We start from the raw sequence: 21,877 nt of genomic DNA, 5'->3' as shown, positions 1-21,877 counted from the left end.
AAAAGCAAGGGAGGGGGGAAGGGATCCAAGACCTAAACGCTAAAATAATCAAGGTTCTTCATTGCTACAACCTGTCCTGAAGCACAGCTTCCCAGCGACACTGAGTCAGCTTTAAGGACTGTGGCTGGCCTCCAGAATTCTACCCCAGAGGGAGCAGCTAGTCTCTAGGGGATGAGCAGTAACCCTGGGCGAAGCTCTTTCAACATTACCTGAGCAGCTTCTAAAGTACTAACCAATTAGAATTTCCGCAGCCCCAGGTTTGCCACAAACAAACGGAAAACAGGCCAAATAAAGACTCTTCAATGTCAATGAAATCAGATGAATGGATGAGGGGGAAAAAGCTGTATATATTTTTCCTAGATGGAAAGACTGAAAATCCTCCAAACCTTCTCATCTCCCTCCTCCTTACGTAACCTAGAGACACCTTCCCCATTGAAGCACAGCCTGTCTCTGCCTTAGGCCCATTCATTCATTCATTCATTCACCCACCCATATAACATTTAATAAGCGCTGCCGCGTATCGGGCACCGTGCTGGGGACTGGCGGATGGTCCCTGCCACTGGGGCAGTCGCCTTGGGTCCTCAGGACCAGCCCCGCGATCCAAGGCTAGCCTTGGCCATCGGGATCGCGGTGCCCTTCGCGGCAGGTGAATGCGGCAGGGGACCGGCAAACCGCCAGCTCAAGGTTTTTCCCAGATGAATCTGGGTAGGAAAGGGGGAGGACCGAAAGCTGGCGCCGCGCAGAGATGAATTTGGGAAGCCGGGAACAAATGCGCGGCTGGCGCCGGGCACTCGGTGTTCACCGGCGGTGCCGAGGCCCCGCAGCGGTCGCCGCCTCGGGGACCCCAGCCCGCGCCGCCGCAGGACGGTCACGGATTTGGGAACCAGGATGACTACGGGGCGCGGATCGGTCATAGGGAGGTGGCGGTCTCGAGAGGACCGTGGGAGGAGACCACGGAGGGCGGATCGGGAGAGGACCCCGCAGGGCTGGACGGTGCCGGGGTCGGAGCGTCCGGTGGGACTCACGCCAGCTCGTCCGAGGGTCTGTCGGGAGCGGGCCGGGAGGGTGGCGCCGATGGGCGCAGGGCCTAGGGCGGGAAGGTGGGCGAGGACTGGGTCAGTGGGCTGCCGGAGGGCCTGCTCGGACGCCGGGGATCACTTAGAACTTGGGGGCGGTGGGTCTCCGCAACCCCGTTAGCCTCGGGCAAGGCGCCCCTTACCTCGCTCTCGCCGCAGCCTCGTCCTTCCGCGCGGGCGGCGGCGTTGGCGGCGGCGTTTCGCGTCCTCCCGGGGTCTCGAGGCCGGCGGCGCGCCCCGGCGCCCCCCTCCTTTCCGGAGCGGTTGGTGACGCCCGGCCCCCCCTGCGGGCGCGACGCGCTTGGTCCGCTCTCGGCCGTCCGCGAGCCGCCCCTCCGGACGGCGCGTTGGTTGCGCCCGCGGCGCCCGCGGTCTCGCCCACCCTTTCCCCGCTCCACGTTCCCGCGGCGGCGGGGGCGGCCGGAGTCACGCGCCGCGCTGTCCCCCGAGGAGGGAGGCGAGGCGGCCACTGCGGCCCGGCCTCCTGCGCCCCGCCCCGGCGGGCGGTGCCGGAGACGCGCGGCGCGGGCCCCCGAGAGGCTTGGGGAGCGAGCGGGCTTGGCCGCGCCTGAAGGAGCGGGGCTCCTCTCTGCCCCCCCCCGCCCCTGTAGAACCCCATGAAAAAATACGAAACCGTAGGGCTGACCTCCCTGAGCCCGGATTGACTGAGTCACGGGTGGGCGCGTGGGGACGGCGTGGTAAGAACCCGGGCTTGGGTAATTTTAAAAGCACCCCTGCGTGGCAGGGGTCGGGAAGCCCCGATGAACCGTGGGACCCGCTCGCCCCCCCCCCCCCCGGTCTCCAGGGCGGAATGGGGAGAAAATGAGGAGCTGCTTGTGGAAGGCGTGATTTGGCAAATGGCTACCGCAAGTCCGCTAAGAGGAGGCCCCTCTGGCTTCTCCTCTCCGAGAAAGTCAGACCTGGCGCTTAGGACTCGCAGCCTGGTCGGGTTCTAATCGAGGAAGCGGATCGATGTCACACCCCTGGGTACTCAGGAGTGGTGGGGACTGAGTTGTGAAGGAGTGGGTGGGAAAGGTGGTGGGAGAAATGGCAGGTAGGCCGGAGAGGCAACATAACTGATAGAATTAAAGGTGTGAGATGCAATGGGGAGGACCCACAAGCCACTAATTAATGACCAGTTGTCACTCATTAAAGAGGCAACCAATAAGACACTAAAACTGGGGTTCATATGAAGATTTGACTTTCAGGGATGTCTGTGGTCTGCTCCACAAGATGTATTTGCATCACCTAAAACATTGGCATTGTTATAGGCAGGAAACGTGTTGCATTATCAGCATTCTACAGATTAATTTATATTCCCAAAGAAAGAAAATGGCCTGCTTGTAAAATAGGAATCAGATAAGCCATGAGGATCCTTAGCACTCGACATTCCACTAAAAGGACACCCATTTCAAAAATTTTCACAAATTTTCCAGACACAAATATATAAAAACACAGTTCATGAAACAACATGATACCTCAGGGAAAAGGAAGTAGATAATTATGGGTGGTGGGAAACAAAGGCAGGGGCGATTAAGAAGAGATTTGGAGTTTGGTTCTGAAGGATGAGGAAGTATTATTTAAAGAAAGGAAGTGATTTGAACATATCCTCACCTTTGATATCTCACTGCAGTAAGAGTAGATAATACAATTGAGAATAATTATTATAAATGAGAGGATCTGAATAAAGGCACAGGCTGAAGAGTTAGACGGGAGATAGATTCAAGTGTGATTTGGAGTATAGAATCTGTAGAACTTAATTATTAAATAATGAGTCATAGGGTTATGGGATACAACGAATAGCCTAGGATCATTCCTAGGTTCCTCCAAATGCTGTGTCATCTCTACATTGTACACATTTTAGATTTAAGGCTGGAATTACAGAAATATGTTGGAGTTTGCACAATGTTCTGTGTTTCTTGGTTTCTGTCAATGGTGATTAAGGTTACTTACTGCACCAAGTCTTAACCGGAAAGGTGAAGAATGAGCTGGATGATCTTGTGACAACTCTTTCTTTCTGGGAGGCAATTGAAATGAATGTGAATCTAGCTTATGTAAATCGAAATTGCCTCTGTGCTTTAGCTGTTAGCAACAGAGGAAAAAACTCCTTCATTCCAGCTCAGGTAAAAGGATTTCCTCACAGAACCCAGCATCAGAAGGCCCCTCATGAAGCTTTCTATAGGGCTGGAACACTATCTTTTCTGTTTCTCTTTAGACATCTGCTTTATTCTTCCCACAGAACATTGGAGAAGAGTAAATATGTTAGCTTATTTTCTTGTGGCAAATTATGGTCACTGTAAAATGGAGGACCCACATTCTGAAACCATACAACCCTTTTTCCTCCTGCCCTTATCCATTGACTTAGTTTCTCAGAGTTCTAAAAGTGAGAGAGAAGCCATATTAAATTACAATATCCACTCTTGGCCATGAACAATTTTCTTGAAAGATCCTTCTCTATCATCTAAAGTTTGGCCCTTTCCTTGGAGTGGGTGAGGCAATCATGAATTGCAAACTTGTTTTTCATACTCCTCCTTTACTGGGGAGTCATTCCACACTTTGGAATGTAGCACTGTCTTGGCTCCTCAGCAGAGACTCAGACTCAAATCTCACAAGATTCATATAAGCACTTTGGAATGTTGTCACTCTGGAATGTAGCACTGTCTTGGCTCCTCAGCGGAGACTGACTCAATTCTCCCAAGATGCATATAAGCCAGCAGGAGAGGATGGTGATATTTTAGGACTTTTGCAGGATGTCAGTGGTCCAAACTTCATTTTTCCCCCTCTGGTGGGTGCTGCCACAGAGCTTCTTTTGCTCAAGGCCAGCATACTACCAATTAGGCCACAGATGCTTTTTTGTTGTTGTTGTTGCTGGTTAATTGTTGATAAAAGTCTCCTGAACTTTCCTGCTCTGGGTCTGGCTTTGAACCCAATCCTCAGATCTCAGCCTCCTGAGCAGTTAGGATTGCAGGCATGAGCCTTTTTAACAGATGTTTTAGATAGGAGACCATGAACAAACATTTATCATAAAAACAGTCCCTAAACAATGACTGGAAATTTGTGGAATGCTGATAGTTCACACCTGTAATCCTAGCTACTCAGGAGGCTGAAATCTGAGGATCGTGGTCCAAAGCCAGACTGGACAAGAAAGTCTAGAGAATCTTATGTCCAATTAATGACCAAAAAGCCAGAAGTAGAGGGGTGGCTCAAGTTATAAAACACTAGCCTTGAGCAAAAATACTCAGAGACATGTCCAGGCTTGGAGTTCAAGCATCAGGACCCAGAAAAGAATAACTGGAAACCAAGAAAAATAAGATTCATTCTACAAGAATAAGAAGTGAGTTTAGGAAAAGTTTGTGTCCAGTGTGTGTGTTTGCATGTGCACATGTGTGTGCCTTGGAACTGGGGCTTGAACTCAAGACCATGGGCTCTCTCCCAAGTTTTGAGGATTTATCTGTCTGTGCTGGCATCAGGTTTCAATCCTCAGATCTAACCCTCTGTTGGGATATAGGCATAAGCCACCGGTAATAGGAAAAGTAATAATTTTGGCTGGAGGCATAACTCAAGTTTTAGAGTGTCTGCCTAGCAAGCAAAACTCTAGTAGCACCCCAAAAACATTAATCCAAGTGGTAGCATTCTGCTGGGTGATAGAAATTTTTAAAAATGAGACACAATTCTTGCCCTCAAGATCATTTATGGCCTACCACAGCAGAGAAATAAGCCACAGTTAAAATGGGCCTGTGGGAGTGATCAAATATTCAAAAAATCAGAAATAGGCAGAAGGGACTGGTAAAAAGTGCTCTACTAGGGAAGAATAGGAGATAGTGTTGTCAATGAAGGTAACAGGAGATGACTCAAGGTGATAGTCAAGAACCAACAGAGTAGCTGGCCAAAGGAAGAATGGAATGATGGATTTTCTAAGAGAGAGAATAAAAAGAGTCAAAGCATAAAGGCTTCTGTAGAAAACAGGACTTTGGGGAAACTGAAATGGTTTTGAATGGCAAGAGAGTGATCAGTGTAGCTGGAAAGGCAGGGAATGCCAAAGTTGGGAAGCCGTTATGAGCCACTTGAGGCTTTTAAACTGACAAATGGCAGGATCTAATTTTTAATATTTGAAAGATTACTTTCAATGGTGTAAATGATAGATTGAAAGGAAGAGATGGGCTGGAGGCTGTGAGACCAAAAAGGCAGATATAGCTATAAATGAGTATGCTGGGGTTCGATTAATTAGAAGGGAAAAGATTGATGACATGAAATTTGACAAGTAAATGATTGAGAGGAATGGCAGAAGGGAATCTAGCAAGACTTTCAGATTTTTTTTAATTTTTTTAAAATTTTTAATTTTTTTGGGTCCGGTCATGGGGCCTGAACTCTTGGCCTGGGCGCTGTCCCTCAGCTCTTCAGCTCAAGGCTAGTGTTCTACCACTTGAGCCACAGCACCACTTCTGGCTTTTTTTCTTTTTGCTTATGTGGTGCTGAGGAATAGAACCCAGGGCCTCATGCAAGCAAGGCAAGTGCTCTACCACTGAGCCACCTTCCCAGCCTGACTTTCAGATTTTTGACTTAAGCTGTTGAGTGGTGGTTCTGTTTATGGAAATAAGAAATACAGGTAAAAAAAACAGATTGTTTATTCATTCAACTAAATGGCTAGAGATAGAAAGTAAATGAATAACTACAATGCTTTTCAGTGTCATGGATAGAGGTATATTTAGAGAAGTAATTGAATATGTGGGACAGATATATAAATCACACTGAGGAATTAGGGAGAAGAGAAGCTCTTGAAAGCCTGCATAATCTAGATTTCTTTTAAAAATTGAGTTACTTGTCACAGAACACAAAAATAACTATTTCCCTCTGTATATCACCTTTATAATAACAACAAAAAAGAAAAAAAAACAACTATTTAAAGTGTACAATTTAGTGGCACTTAATATACTATACTGGCAGTTGTTCACCCAGCTCTAGTTTTAACTAATCTGAATTTTGAAAGATAAGTAGGAATTCACTGGATAAAGACAAGGGTGGGGGAAAGCCCTGAAGGATATAGAAAGAGTGTGCTTGATGATATCAATATCAGGAATTTCAAGATAGGTGGAGGATGCAAATAGGGGAGTGGTAGAAGACAAGTCAAGGGAGGTAGGTTTGGTGAACCTCCAAGGTAGGCTAAGCCTGAGGTTGACATAAAAAAAATAAATCTTTCAGAAAGATGGAAAGACATGAGGAAGAACCAGGGCAATGAGTTTTGAAGTTGTTGTTTTTTTTGGTGGGGGGGTCTGGTCGTGGGGCCTGAACTCTGGGCCTGGGCGCTGTCCCTCAGCTTTTCAGCTCAAGGCTAGCGCTCTACCACTGGAGCCACAGTGCCACTTCCGGCTTTTTTCTTTTTGCTTATGTGGTGCTAAGGAATCGAACCCAGGGCCTCAGGCATGCAAGGCAAGCGCTCTACCACTGAGCCACCTTCCCAGCCCGAGTTTTGAAGTTTTATTCCAGAATCCAAGTGAGAAGTGATAAAAGTCCGAGCAAAGGTGATGGTAGTAATATAGGGAATGGAAAAGAAGAGATAATAAGAATGCAGAATTGACCTGACTTGATGATTGATGAGGCATCGGGCTAGAAGAAAAAGGATGATTCCTATCATTCTGCCTTGGGTGACTGTGATAATGTTGGTGGCAGCCTGGTAACATTTTCTGGAAGATGATCAGGACAGGTTGGGAGCATTGTCTATGTTTTTGGAGCCTCAACTAAGTGAAGAGTCTGAGTCAGTTTAATATATTGATCTGGACCTCAGCAGAGAAATACAGGCTGGAGACAGAGTTGCGATTTTTTCTGTTAGTAAATGAAGTCATGAGTTTAGATAAAGTTACTCACAAAAAAAGATGTAGAGAAAGATGAGCAGAGGATAAATAGGGATGCATAGATCATAGAGCTATGTAGATAAAAGTCATGGTCATACTGAAGCCAAGAAGGGACAGAAAAGTTCGGTGGAGCTGAACAGTGAGAGGAGGAGGAGAGGGAAAATGTTGGTCTAATTTGAAGTGGGGAAGATATGGGAGCCTGGGGGCCAAAGCTATTACTTTGGCTTTATTATTGATACTGGGGCCCCAACAGATGTTACATGTCACTCAACTCCAAAATAGGTGATTTATTTTTCTATACATTTCTTAGAAACAATATTCCAGTACATAAAAATTTCTTCTCAAAATAATTTTATGGAATGAAGAGAAATGCTCACCAGATATGGCTTACATCCCCTCAAGAAAAGTTTTTTTGTTTTGTTATTTAATTCCCTACATTGCATCCTACTCTTAGTTCTGAGGCCTGAAGATGTATCAGTCAATTCTTGGGCCAAAGAGAGGAGAGAAAACAAATCTTAAGCTGTCCTATCCAATCAGGAGCTGCCTCCTTTTTAAATTTGTTGTTATTGTTATACAGAAATTCTCCTTCAGCTTCTTACGACTTCTGTGCAGTTGCTTCCTTCTTTGCCTCCCAGAGCCAGAAAAATACTTATCCTGACACTCTAAATCTCTCAAATAAGTCTGAAAAGGGTATTTGGGTGGGAATATGTCTGTGTGGGGTCCTGGAAGGCTGATAGTTATTCTGAGTATGGTAGTTAGGACCCAGATTGAGAGTCATAGGACTTGTCATCTTTTCCTCTCTCATACTGGCCCACTTCACCCCCTACTTCCACATTTGTTTGTTAGGATTACAACTTGAAAGGGATAGTGGGAGGGAAATCAGAGGGTGCTTTTTCTTGAAATATTACAACTCTGGAAGATAACTGGGGTTTCTTTCCTAACCTCCTCCCTTGCCTTACTTGAATACAGCCTTCTGGGGAATAAAGAGGCTGAGTCCTGAAATGAGAGTGCCATAGCAGGTTTATGCTTTGCTCCCGGGGACTCTAAACCCTCCTTATGAAATTGCATGCGAAGAAAAGCAATGCCTATTTTGAGGTTTCCCTAATGAGCTCTACTCTTTATACAGAAAAATTTCTATTGAACTTCTCTGTCTTGCCAGAAGTGATGAGGGCACCAAAGCCTGATTTATGGGAGAATGCATAGGCAGAACGTCGAAGGCTTGAGTGTTTCATTCTGACCCGGATTGGGGGTGGCAGTGGATGTTTCATGAAATGACGAATTTTGCCATAAACCTATATCCAGAGCACAGGAGACAGAGTATTTTCATCCACAAAGGCAAAGAGGATCATAAATTATCTATGGGTGGGTTCCCTGTTCCACTCACCTTGTCCACACTGAGAGGCCACAATAGTGGTCTGAGAAATTTGTACCCAATCACAGGAATGATACAGAACATCACACAGAGGATAACGCAAAGCCACATTTGTGGCTGGTATAAAGTGTTCCTGGCCACACCTGTAAAAGGGGACAAGAGAGGGAAAGCTGAAACAGACAGAGCCTTGAGTAAGGGGTAGGGTGAACAGTGGGAGTTACAGCCAGGACTGGGATACTTCTCCAGTCCAAAGATGGAAGTTATTGATTTGGAGACAGTCTTTTTTTTTTTTTTTTTTTTTTTGCTAGTCATGGGGCCTGAACTCTGGGCCTGGGCGCTGTCCCTCAGCTCTTCAGCTCAAGGCTAGTGCTCTTCCACTGGAGCCAAGCACCACTTCCAGCTTTTTCTGCTTATGTGGTGCTGAGGAATCGAACCCAGGGCCTCATGCATGCAAGGCAAGCGCTCTACCACTGAGCCACCTTCCCAGCCCTGGAGACAGTCTTGTCTCCTGAGAAACGAAGTAGTTAAGACCTTCTTGTTGCTAAAATAAATTTACATGGCTTTATTTCCCTCTAAAGGCAGGGCAGGACAGGACAGTGTGGGTATGTTATAAGGGACTGGTCACATAAATGGGATATCTCTGGCCACAGAGCTAGCACATAGTAATAGCTTTTCAGTAAACACTTGTTAACGGAATATACTTGGTTAATTCCCACTTCCACTTTCTGGGGGGCCTTACCTAGAAAATGGAAGATGCTGGGGAACATTAGACACAAGCCATCACTGTACAGGAAGAATAAAATGCAAAAGTAGACACTCAGGCTACCCCAGACGAAGAAGTGGATTATCGTTGTCCAGTAGGTTATCTTCAGGGCAATCTGAAAAGCACTAGTTTATGTGCAACTAAGACTCACCAGCCACCTCCCTTCTCAGTATGCTCCCTTCCCACCCTTTCTCCCTCTTTACCTCCCTCTCTCTCCAGACAGGCTTTATACCCCAGTACCCTTATTCCCATTACTGCTGGCCACACCTGTATTGTGACCACACAGATCAAGGAAGTCTGCACTATCAAGGAGAAGGATTGGTAGTCAGAGATGTCCTTCCCATCTTTGCGCTCTGCATTGTAAATGGTCCCCATCGGGATAAAGAACAGCACAAAAGAACTGTAGATCCCATGCATTAAACACTTCATAAATTCCTTCTTGTTGAAATACAGGTTGTGCTGGCCTGGCTCATACAGCTCTGGAAAATGTAGACTCCATGTTTCATTCACATCCTGGAAGCACCAGAGGATAAGGAGGAAGGCTCAGGGTCTCTCCAGAGAAAGTTTCATATCCATGAGAGTAGAGGCTTCTCACCTCCCTGAGTGTGCTGACTGTTAGCCTACTTAGGCACTTTTTCATGGAATACTTGAGATGTGGAATGAGGGAAGAAAGCAGTTAGCACAGACTCTTCCTAAAGTCCTGTCTAGGCAAGAATCTCAGTAGTGGAAGAAAGCTAGAGGAATGTCAGGATGCTAGAAAGCACTTTGAGGCAGTTATGTTTGGGAAGTTGGGGCAATTTGGGTCAGAGATAGCTGGAATGGAGGACTGGAAGGATGTGTGAGTCACTAGGAAATAAGGTTGATGTTCTTTTGTTTGTTTGTTTATTTTGCTGGTTCTGGGGCTTAAACTCAGGGCCTGGGCACTGTCCCTGAGCCTCTCTGTACTCAAGGATAGTGCTCTACCACTTGAGCCACAGCACCATTTCTGGCTTTTTCTGCTTATGTGGTGCTGAGGAATCAAACCCAGGGCTTTATGCATGCTAGGCAAGCACTCTACCACTAAGCCACATTCCCAACCCCAGGTTGATGTTCTTTTTAGTGAAATATTCTTGGGCTGGAGGCATGGCTCAAGTGATAGAGTACTTGCCTAGCAAAAAATAAGAGCCCTGAGCTCCATCCCACGGTACCCCAAACAGGAAAATTAAATATCCTTTGTGTCAAAGCTAGTTGAGAGAAAAAGAGAAGCCACTAAGGAATCAGTTAAACCTTCGGAAGTATAGACATCCTATGATTTAGCTTCCATTTCCATAATTACTGGTGAACTCAAGGTAAGAGAATTCTGGGTAGATAGTGTTGACTCGCCTTCACCCCTAAATAGAAAACTTAGCACAACAAAGCATGAGGTATGACTTTAGATGTAGATTTCTAGAATTAGACCACAGGAGTGCTGTGATACTATACAAACAATTCTTTCTGCTTTAAAGTTGACAGCTACTTCATGGAGAATTTCCTTTATAAGCTACTGCCACCCTGATGGAGACTGAGGATCACAATCCATCCTCTAAGTTATCCCTGGATGTCCCCAGGTACTTTATTCCTAGTTTATTTCTGTAGAGCCTAGGAATGGGACTGGTATAGAAGAGAAGGGAGAAGGGTGCCAGGATTATCAATATCCAGAAAACTTCTGATAGGAACAAATAATATATCCTTGGCTTGCTGCCTGTGACATAAAGTATCATACCAAGACTCTCCTGCTGGGCCCTAAGGCCCCCCCCATACAGGCCTTCCTGCATAGGCTTATCTTATCCTCACCAATGAATGGGCCTCTCTTTTCTTTTCTTTCTTTTTTTTTTTGGTCCAGTTGTGGGGCCTGAACTCGGGGCCTAGGCGCTGTCCCTCAGCTCTTCAGCTCAAGGCTAGTGCTCTACCACTTGAGCCACAGCGCCACTTCCGGCTTTTTTCTGCTTATGTGGTGCTGAGGAATAGAACCCAGGGCCTCATGCATACAAGGCAAGTATTCTACCACTGAGCCACCTTCCCAGTCCCTCTCCTTTCTTGAAGTTCCTTATTTCCCTCAGTCTTGCTTTAGTAATCCTTTTTCACTACTTTTGTACCCACTAAATTTATACTACAGCACAATTTCTATGTTTCTCTCTGCAAGGACAAAATTGAGATGGAAATTTGGTTTCCTAAAATGAAAGAATTCTTATACTTGCTTTCATGATATCTATATAGATGATGATAACTTTTCCTGTTTTGGAATTCTATCCTTTATACTTGATCTTGTAAAGTTCAGCTCTTGATGTCTTTCTTACTCTTTGCATCTGAGGCTTTAATCCTGATTAAGAGACTTGTTGCTGGGTCTTACCTGATCAAGTAGACTCATGCACAGGACGGGGAGGGAGGTGTAGATCAGATTGTAGCAGGCGATAAACCAGATATCAAAAACTGTCTGGAAGAATACCAAGGATTTTTTTATATTCCTCCCTTTTCCAAAGCTCCAGTGTCACCTCCCAGGTCCAAGACAACCTTCTCCTGGACCCTGACTACCCATCACCATACTAACATACAGCAATATTTAGATTTCAGAAATCTGACTGTGAACACCAGCATCTAATCAATTTTACTCTCTTTAGAACTCTAGGTCCAGGATGGGACAAGGCCATATCAGGTTTTCAAGGCTAGTCTAGACCAACCCAACTATAACTTGCTCTTCTCTGTATAGAAGAACCTCAAATGGCTGCTAGAGAAAACTAGCTGTACCCCTGCACTCCCAGGAAAGTAAACATTTAAGCTTTTTTCTTTATCTTCTTATGGGCATTATTTAGTAGCTTCTGTAGAACTGTATATCTTACATTAGCAAGATAGACCCAATTACTCTTCTCTAGCTGGATGCTCCATCATGGGGCCTTAGAGAGGGTTCCTTTGCTTACTAGCCACAAGAGGTCAGCAGCCACATGTGCAACACACACACACACACACACACACACACACACACACACACACACACACACACACACACACACACACACACACACACACACACACACACACACACACACACACACACACACACACCTCACAAACCAGCCTTGTTTCTCCTATAGACACTGGCTTGCTGGGGAATGCATGTCTACCATTGTCTGTTGATTGGTGTAGAGCTCTCCCAGGCTGATTATTCCTGAAGTTTTCTCTTGGGAATCCTTGAAAGACTTGTGAAAAATTGCCCATGAAAGAGGATTCCTCTTAGGACATCAAAATCAATTGTTACTCTTCCCCACTAGTGTTGTGAAGATTTCATGTTCAAATATGGTAATTCATCAGAGTAACAATTGAATGTGTTTTGGGGCAGGGACTCAGGTAGCCAAGGTAGAGAAAAAGTAAAGGGAAGGTCCAAGTATGGCTACAGGTGAGTATTATAATAGCTTGTCTGGTATGCCCTAGTGCTTCTTGAGGTTTAGTCTGTTCCATAAGGTTTCTTTGGATGCTATTCCAGATCCAGCAATTTTACTGCATTACATATGTTTGGGAACTGTAGTGTCTGGAAAAGGTTAAAATAGCTTATAGGAGAGATCTGAAGGGGAGTCAAGACCAGATCAGAACTATACCAAATCTGTTAAGATTTGGAAGTTTAGAGGTAGTGTGGACTTGGGGTATGGGATCAAAATGGGTGGCGATGTATCATTCATGATTCTCTTTTTTTTCCTGGTACTAGAGATGGAATCCAGGGCCTTGTACAAGAGATGGAATCCAGGGCCTTGTACATGTTAGATAAGATGCTCCCAGGCTACATATTGCTTTCTAGAGGTAGAAAAAGGTCTGCAATGGCTGAAGCAAGGATGACTAGAGAAGATCCAGTTGAGTAGGGTGGAGGTTGCCACCTAATCTCCTACCTGTGCAGAGAATCCATTGTAGAAGGCATACCAGAAGTGCACCAGAGTGAAAGTAAAGTTCTTGTAAAAGAAGTAGTTGAGAAACTTGCACATGCGATTATAAGACCAGCGACCATGGACCAAGAGTAGACGCCGAAGGTAGTGGAACTGGGAGAAGGCGAAGTCACTGCTAAGCATGGCTTGCAACCCCTCTTGGCTGGTGATGGCAACCCCAATATGGGCAGCTGTAATAAAACCCAGAAGCTTCTAAACCACAGAGCTTGTTTTCTGAGATGCTGCCTTGGGAAGTGTAAAGGAAATGCTGAGATAAGATTGTACAAACCTCTACCTTTGGAAAATATTTAGGCCCAGTTCAAAATGACACTTCCTAGTTGAATCTTTTATTCTCAATGGATTGCCCCTCTATACACAAATAGGAAAACAGTCCCTTCTTCTGCATTTTGTTTTGGATGTTACCACTCAAGAATGCCTGGTACAACCACTACTAAAAAGTAGAACTAGAAAGCTGTTCCAGGTGTCCTTTGCCCCTTCTCTAGCCATCTGGATGCTTTTTCACTGTCAAGATGTTGAGATTTAAAATTCCTGTTATTTTATGCACTTAAAACAATTAAAGATGCAGGAATAATTTGTATTGTTAAAGCTCATAGAATTCACAAACTTTATAGACCGTGATAATGATAATTTGCCTTGTGAATGTTAAAATGTGTTTGTGACTTTAAGTATCACTATTTCACAATACTGTGAAATATGTGATATTTATGCAATCACCTATCTCAATTTATTTTTTTTTATTTTTATTTTTTTTGGGGGTCCGGTTGTGGGGCCTGAACTCTGGGCCTGGGCGCTGTCCCTCAGCTCTTCAGCTCAAGGCTGGCGCTCTACCACTTGAGCCACAGCGCCACTTCCGGCTTTTTTCTTTTTGCTTATATGGTGCTGAGGAATCGAACCCAGGGCCTCAGGCTTGCAAGGCAAGCACTCTACCACTGAGCCACCTTCCCAGCCCCACCTATCTCAATTTAAAAAATAGGTGGGAGAAGGGATGGATTAGGAGGGATGGGTGACAATGTTGTCAGACACCTTGTATTCATATGCTGTTTTGTAGAATGGGAACTTCTTTGTACAACTACTTGAAGATAATAGTAATAATAATAAAGTTTTTAAAAAGATGCAGGATGGATTCTAATCAAATTCAGTATTTAAGTACTTACGTTTATCTAAGGGACTGACTTCTGTTGGAAAGAATGTGTCATGCACACTTTTTTTAGTGAACTCTTCAGGGGATCTAGGTTTTTTTTTTTTTCTGGATAAAGCAAAGATTATATTTGATGGAATGTAAGACTGAAGTTCCTAAAAGTTTTAATTGGCCTGTGGTAATTCACTATTCTTTTGGCCAAATTCACTGACATTACCGTTGAATAGCTTAATGAAACCTCTAAGGCCAGGGTGGTTCTAGAAACAGGAAAGCAAGCAAGAATACTTCGTAGAATTGAAGTTGAATACTGTTGAATGGAACCTGAATAGTGTTGCTTGTGTGGTGCGTGAGATTGGGACTAGAGGACTTGTAGATTTTGTCCTTATCTCACACAGTGGCAAACTGCTAGGGGATAACAACATTTACCTGAAAGTAAACCAATGCATTTTGGCCATTTGTTTCTATTAGTCTGACGTGACCTCCAGCCAAGGAAGCCAGGGCAAGTTGTTCAGAACATGGTCTCAGGGTACTTTGAGACTATAAGCTACAGCCTTCCAAAACAATATACACTGTAAGTCTGGCCCAGAATTTTTTTTTTGTCAACCTGAAGCTATTGTAGATAGAGGGTATATAGTTGTACTGCCTGCTGTGTAAATGTATGCATGGGTTCATGTGAGACTATGTGGATCTGTGTGTGCACTTACTATCAGTGTAAGTGAATGAATTTGAATGTATGCATGCTTGTGGATAAGGGCAGATGTAGGCGGATATAAATAAGTGAGGGTGCTGGTATAGAGTAACATGAATGGAGTTTTAAAAACAGTACAAATGTATATTGCATTTGACAAGTAGGAGTATGAGCTAGTAATACAGTACCACCCAGATCACTTTTCCCATTAATGAAGAAAGAGGCAAACCATGGCTGGGGACTACTGAACATGCCTTTGATCATGCTGACATCATTGGCCCCATCTCCGATGGCCAGTGTCACCACTGCCTTGTACTTCTTCACCAACTCTACCACCTGGGCCTTCTGAAGGGGTGTCATCCGGCAGCAGACCACCCCTTTGCACATGCATGCTGTTCGTAGTAGTTCTAACTCCAGGTCCCCTTCTAGAGCATAGGCCTGCAAGACCAGGATATATACTCACTCTTCAGGATGCTCCAAAAGACTCTTAAGGCAGGGTCTTCCCAGATCCCTCCCCTTTCTTCCTTTCTCTTCTGTCCTTTGAAGGGCAGGCTGAGCTGCTCTCAAAGTGCCAGATCTCTCCAGTGAGGTCTACCCCGCCCCAAGTGAGTTCTAGGGATCCTCTAATGGGAAATTGGTCAGGACATCTCACTGGGTCAAATCAGTTGATGAGGCTATAGGACCAATGGCTTTTTGGAGAGTCTGGTTCTACTTGATCTCCCATTTTCCCTAGTGACAGGCCAGTAGTCAAGAATTTAGTTAAAGAAGAAAGTTGTCTTGACTTCGCTTTCTTCCTTTAACCCTGGCCTAGAGTACCTTGGGGAATGTCTTTCAGGCAAGAGAACCTCAGGTGGGGAAATAGGATTCATAAGGAAGGAGCGTTGAAATTTCCCTTCTAAAGGGAAAAAAAGAACAGAGCTATAACTTTGTGTTGCCCACCAGACTGTAGCCATTGATGACCAAGCCATAGTTGCTATTGGGTTTCTCCTCAGGTATTTTGAAGGGCGTTTTGGGCTCCTTTGTGAGGAGAATGTTTATGGGATCTGATTCCAGAAGAGACTCGGGTTTCATCTTGTTCCTTGCTGACCTGAAAGCCAAGAGTAATTGTTAGATTCTGTGAAGACACAGAAGTTAGGAAGGAAAATGTGTCCTGAAATGAAAGTGACAGGAGGATACCGGGCCTCTGCAAAGCCAGGCAAGACCTCAGACTGGACTGCTGTAGGTTGTTGTCCATCCATATGCTACACTTCTCCAAACCCATACTCCAATGCATTTAGTCTGAATGCTTCTTTTAAAAATTCTCTCAAATATTTTCTTTTTCTTGTTTCCCTTCTTTCATTTCTTCCTATTCCTTCTGGTAATGTTGGGACCCTATGGGGGAAATTATGAGTGGGAATTCTTAGGTCCAGGAATTGGGTATGGCCACTTTCCATCCATACCTGAGTTCTTTCTGAATTGTCTCACTATTCTTGCCTTCTACTATGAACACCTCATCCATTTCATCCTTGAATATATTACAGGAGTAGGCAATGTTCACAGCAGTCTCTGTAGAGAAGGGAACACAAGTCTCACTTTGGCTGATGTTTGTAGAAAGGGAGTTCTTTTAAAAAAAAAAAAAAGATGTAGTCATTTAGGCTCCAACAGTGGGCTTAGCCCATTTGTCTACATTTGCTATGTAGACAAATTTGGATGCAGTCATAATACGTTTTTCTAAACCATTGAAGACTATATGCAAACAGCCACAAGTGAGTGTCTACTTGGTAAATACTTGTGAGTTATTTGTTAGTTACTAGGAATATTCAGGCTTAGCCTTCTCTAGAAAGCCTAACCCTACTTTTGTTGTTGTTGTTGGCCATGGAGCTTGAGAGCTTGAACTCAGAACTTGAGTGCTATAACCCCTCTGTACATCACTTTTATAATAACAATAAAATTAATTAATAAAAAATTAGCCCTGGGGTATAAACAATGAGCTCAAGGCTAGTGCTCTACCACTTTGAGCCACGGTGTCACTTCTAGTTTTCTGGGGTTAATCAGAGATAAGAATCTCACAGACAGGGCTGGGAAGGTGGCTCAGTGGTAGAGCGCTTGCCTTGCATGCCTGAGGCCCTGGGTTCCATTCCTTAGCACCACATAAGCAAAAAGAAAAAAAGCCGGAAGTGGCGCTGTGGCTCAGGTGGTAGAATAGCCTTGAGCTGAAGAGCTGAGGGACAGTGCCCAGGCCCAGAGCTCAGGCCCCACGACCGGACCCTAAAAAAAAAAAAAAAAAAAGAATCTCACAGACTTTCCTGCCTCAGCTGGCTTTGAACCATGACCCGCAGATCTCAGCCTCCTGAGTAGCTAGGATTACAGGCATGAGCCACTGCTGCCAGCCTCCCCTGACTTTGCAAAACAATTCCAGTCTGTATTCATTTCTTTAGACAATCAGGATATAGTTTTTCAAACAGCCCTGTGCCTATGCTAAATTGTATTAGTGACTGAGACAAGTTTTATGCTTTTTTTTTTTTACATTGAGAGACCTAGATTTGAAATAAATTCATACCAAGAAGAAAAAAATTTTAAATTAAATCCTGAATCCTGGCTATAACTTGTATGAGAATTGAGAGATCTCAATAGTCATAGACACTTTCTGGCAGGAAGGACTTCTGAAGGATGAATAGGATTGTTTAGGGTAGGGAAAATTATTTCAAGTCGGGAAACAACCCAAACATAGGCTCCACAGTAAAAATTGAATGTTTGGGGACATCCTAATAGTCATATTAGGATGGAGATAGGAATGCCTGGCTAGCAACAGATTGAAGGCCAGATTGAGGAGTCTGACTTATATAACATGGTCAGACTGTATGTACCTCAGTGGAGTGACATCATTAAATGAGTTTGAAGAAGATTAAGCTGATGGTTGTATGCAGGCTCTGTTGAAATCAGTAAGGGCAAAAGAAAGATCAGGTAAGAATCTTTTTGCAGAAATACAGATAACAAAGTATGAAGGCTGAACTAGGATGCTGGTATACTCCAGTGGATTTTCAAATTAATGTGGCATGATGAAAAAAATGGATCCTTGGGACAACAAAGAGGAATATAATAGTAAAGACAACTTTAAAGTTTTTAGCCTGTATTATTTCGACTGGCAAGTCATTTCTGAATGATTTATCTCTATGTCTTCAATAACTAATATAGCATCTAACATCAAGAATATGCTCAGAGGGGCTGGGAAAGTGGCTCAGTGGTAGAGCGCTTGCCTTGCATGCCTGAGGCCCTGGGTTCCATTCCTCAGCACCACATAAGCAAAAAGAAAAAAGCCGGAAGTGGCGCTGTGGCTCAAGTGGTAGAGTGCTAGCCTTGAGCTGAAGACCTGAGGGACAGCACCCAGGCCCAGAGTTCAGGCCCCACAACCGGACCCCACCCCCAAAAAAGAAAAAAGAATATGCTCAGAAAAATTGAATACAAAACTGGAAATGAAAGTGTACTGTAAGGTCTTGATCTTAGTTGCAGGCATTTGTCAAAAAAATTGCTCAGAGAAAAATAAAAGAAAATGAAGAAGAAAAGAAATAGTTGAAGTGAGTGTGTTAAGGATGGTTCAGGCTAGAAGCTTCCCTTTACCTTGCTTATCACCAGTCAAAACCCATATTTTAATTTTGGCTTTTTTCAAAGTGCTGATTGTCTCAGGTACTTCATCTTGCAGCTTGTCTTCTATGGCTGTGGCCCCTAACAGCTTCAAATAGAGTGAGGAAAAGGGAGAAGCACACTAGTTAGTGTTACCTCACAACGGAACTAGCACCTCATCATTCTTGAGGGAGCTGAAGATCCCTGTGGGATACAACTCAGCATACTCTGTCTCTCAACACAAATAGCTTTTCAACCATCCCCTGAAATCAGATATAGAAATACAGTATTAGGAACTAGAGAGGGTAAGGGCCTCAGTGATATATGAAGCTATGTGCTACTTCTAAGCCATCTGTTTCACAACACACCTTCACTTTTCTCTTGCTTCCTACCATACTTCCTATCCTAAAACATGGTGCATCTTAGATAAGGGCACTTCATATATTACTCTAGTTTTTCTTTCAGCCTGACAAGGGCTGGAATGTATCTCATTGTTTATACCCCCAGGGCTAATTTTTTATTAATTAATTTTATTGTTATTATAAAGGTGATGTACAGAGGGGTTACAGTTACATAAGTCAGGTAAACAGTACATTTCTTTTTGGACAGTGTCACCCCTTCCCTTGCTTCTAAGGCTTTAATAATTATTTCCCTCACATTAGATTAAGAGTCTTGTAGTTATTTCCTTCAATAATATCTTAGACTCAGGACTCAGCCAAGGAATTGACAGATGGACAAACTACTGAATGATTCATTCTAGGACTCCTAGAAAGATTGACTATGAAGAGGAAATTTTCTTTTTGGTTCAGTAAATTGCTCTGCCCTTCTGCTCAGATTGGTTGAGCTCGGGTTCACAATCTGCTCACAACTGGCTTTATTGAAGAGGATAAAATGTATTAATTACTCCTTTTATAGCAAAGCCATTCTCTATTAGTCTGATAAAAAATTTTTGGATCATCCTTAACTTCTTTTTCTCATATTTTATAATTCAACACATCAAGCAAACACAGTTTTGGCTCTACTTTAAAATTCCAGACAAAGCTGGGTGCCAGTGGCTCTCTTCTCTGGGTGCCAGTGGTCTCTTCTGAAGTTTTTTCTCTGCAATAAACATGCTGTTTTCTAACTCTCCTATCTAAAATAGCAATAATGATAACTGGGCCCACTAGGGCACACATATCATCCCCGCTATTCAGGAGCCAGAGAGGATCACTATTCTAGTCAGCCTAAGCAAAAAATTCACAAGACCCTATAGCACCAGAAAATGCTGGGTGCAGGGCATGCACCTGTCATGCCAGCTATGGTAGGAAGTATAAAATAGGAGGATCATAGTCCAGACTGGCCTAAGGAAAAAGAAAAACCCTATCTTGAAAATAACCAGAGCAAAAAGAGCTGGGGCATTGTCTAGGTGGTAAAATGCCTGCTTAGCAAGCACAAGGCCCTGAGTTCAAACCCCAATACTGTCAAAACCAAACATACTCCCTTCCTAGATTTATTTTTCCCTGTAGCACTTTCATCATTTAGCATACTGTATACAATGTATTTTGTTGTTTCCTACTACTAAAATGTTTGGCACACAGTTAACAATATTTATATTATTCATAGTCTTGATTTCCCCCAGATTACTTAGCTTCTATGTGCAGCTTCAGGATAAGAAACGCTACCAGAAAAATTATTTTTTATTATAACTAGTTCATTTTTTCATTATTAATTCAGAAGATCCAGGCATAATGAATTAGCTTGAAAACCAGTACCTAGCCTTCCTGGATATACTGGTAAGGGTAGAACCCTCTGAGAGTATAGATCTGGTTTTCCTTTTTGTGCCAGCAGGCTGGAGTCACTTGTGTGTGTGTATGTGTGTGTATATGTTTGTACACATGTATGTGTATGTATATGTCTCTGTGTATATTCCAGTGTTGGGGCTTGAACTCAGGGCCTAGCCACTGTCCCTGAGCTTTTATACTCAAGGCTAATGCACTACCACTTGACCCACAGCTCTACTTCAGCATTTTTGGTGGTTAATTGGGATAAGAGTTTCATGAACTTTCCTTCCCAGGCTCATATTGAATTGTGAACCTCAGATTTCAGCTTCCTGAGTAGTTAGGATCATAGGCAGGCAGGCACGAGCCACTGGTGCCCAGCACATTCACTTTTTGATATATCCCAAAACTCTCGGGTTTTCCTGCTAAGCCTGCCTGTCTTTCTCTTAGAGAGCTCTCACATGTTGGTCAATTGCTGAAGGCTACTCTCAGAGCCCTTTCTTAGTCTACCACCCCAATCCCTGCCCCTAGTCTGTCCCTCACTTCATTGCACTCACCATCAAGTCTTTTTCAATCTCATCATAGACAAAGGACAATTTACCCTCCCGGTTCTCCAAAGATAGGCAGGCTTCATTGTGCTTCTTGTTCCAAGTACTGAAATACTCATAGTCCAATTCTCGGTAGGTCACCATGAGGGTGCGAAGGCCTTCACTGGCAAAGTCCTGGAAGATGTATGTGCACCAAATCTGAGTTGGGTAAAGGCTGAGTCAAAGGAGTGGCAGACTGACCTCAGAGGTCTCATCTGCCTGAAAAATAGGGCTTAATTGTACCATGGGATTAGAATCTGGTCTAAGTAGAAAGTTCTTGAACTTTCTTAGCACAATATCCCAAGATGGGACAATATATGTTAATATGATCATTTCTCCATGTTTGTGTTTTCTTTCTTAGTACTGGATATTATTGGAGTGGACAGACCAAGATTTGAAGGCAAATCCCTTCTGTAACCTGTTTTGTGTGACTTGTTGGCTTATCCCAGCCATAGAGGGAGTGAGGCTATGCTTCTGTATGAGTGGGTTATTTGAGATAGATTCTGACAGGTTTATCACCAGAGGCTATTCAAATGTATTATAGTCATGCCCTACTGTAAATATCTGTTAAACATGAAAACATTTCAAAAGGTCTAAAACAGTTATATGCCCCCACAATCCTTCGAAGCTAGTCTAGGGAAATACTCTCTGAGAAGATACCCTACATCATTGTTCAGGAAGGTGAAACATAGACCATATGGCTCCTAGGAAACAGTGTAATATATAAGAGTTGTCTTGTGTAAAACACTTCACTGATCTTTATTTTCCCTTTAAAGTTGATAATATTTTTTCTTTAAAGTGCACAATTTAGTAGTGTCTTATTTAGTACACTCACAAAGTTTATGCTATATCTCAAATCCTGGAGAGCAGAAGTAACAGGAAGTAAAACAGGGAGAAAGGAGGTATTTTTGAGGATTCTAATCATATGGACAAGAAAGGGAGGTATTAAATGGATCCTGAGAGTCGTTCAGGTTTGGCATTTTCTGCTTTGTATCCTAAAGGTAATTATGGCTGGTGGAATAAGACCTCCCATATTAGCAGGCTCAAGTATCAAGTCTGACTATGGGACCTAATGAGGCAGGAATATTGAAACTATTCTG

General features: G+C 43.7%; 2 protein-coding genes and 1 long non-coding RNA gene across 5 annotated transcripts in view; 1 reads left to right on the top strand and 2 right to left on the bottom strand.

Annotated features, from left to right (window-relative positions):
- Positions 1-1,305, bottom strand: part of Rusc2 (RUN and SH3 domain containing 2) — a 53,441-nt gene extending 52,136 nt beyond the window's left edge. For both annotated transcript variants that reach the window (XM_070009375.1, XM_070009401.1), the window contains exon 1: positions 1,220-1,305. The gene's annotated coding sequence lies outside the window, so the exon portion shown is untranslated. The remainder of the gene's footprint in view (positions 1-1,219) is intronic.
- Positions 1,306-1,686: 381 nt separating this feature from the next.
- Positions 1,687-21,877, top strand: part of LOC138818509 (uncharacterized) — a 30,581-nt gene continuing 10,390 nt past the window's right edge. For both annotated transcript variants that reach the window (XR_011369155.1, XR_011369156.1), the window contains exons 1-2: positions 1,687-1,774; positions 10,545-10,646. This is a non-coding gene — a long non-coding RNA (uncharacterized lncRNA). The remainder of the gene's footprint in view (positions 1,775-10,544; positions 10,647-21,877) is intronic.
- The window catches only part of LOC138818499 (phospholipid-transporting ATPase FetA-like), a 67,523-nt gene continuing 52,849 nt past the window's right edge, over positions 7,204-21,877 (bottom strand). Inside the window, exons 18-28 of the mRNA XM_070009426.1 lie at positions 20,748-20,912; positions 18,431-18,542; positions 16,273-16,378; positions 15,773-15,920; positions 15,088-15,271; positions 12,954-13,177; positions 11,429-11,512; positions 9,328-9,573; positions 9,037-9,175; positions 8,310-8,440; positions 7,204-8,217 (exon numbers count right to left, since the gene is read on the bottom strand). Coding sequence (XP_069865527.1) covers positions 8,044-8,217; positions 8,310-8,440; positions 9,037-9,175; positions 9,328-9,573; positions 11,429-11,512; positions 12,954-13,177; positions 15,088-15,271; positions 15,773-15,920; positions 16,273-16,378; positions 18,431-18,542; positions 20,748-20,912 — 1,713 coding nt within the window. The 3' untranslated portion in view covers positions 7,204-8,043. The remainder of the gene's footprint in view (positions 8,218-8,309; positions 8,441-9,036; positions 9,176-9,327; positions 9,574-11,428; positions 11,513-12,953; positions 13,178-15,087; positions 15,272-15,772; positions 15,921-16,272; positions 16,379-18,430; positions 18,543-20,747; positions 20,913-21,877) is intronic.

This window comes from Dipodomys merriami, unplaced genomic scaffold (assembly GCF_024711535.1).
Source record: "Dipodomys merriami isolate MVZ:Mamm:240054 unplaced genomic scaffold, mDipMer1.0.p SCAF_11, whole genome shotgun sequence".
Lineage (NCBI taxonomy): Eukaryota > Metazoa > Chordata > Mammalia > Rodentia > Heteromyidae > Dipodomys > Dipodomys merriami.
This window is presented reverse-complemented; position numbering and strand designations above follow the sequence as displayed.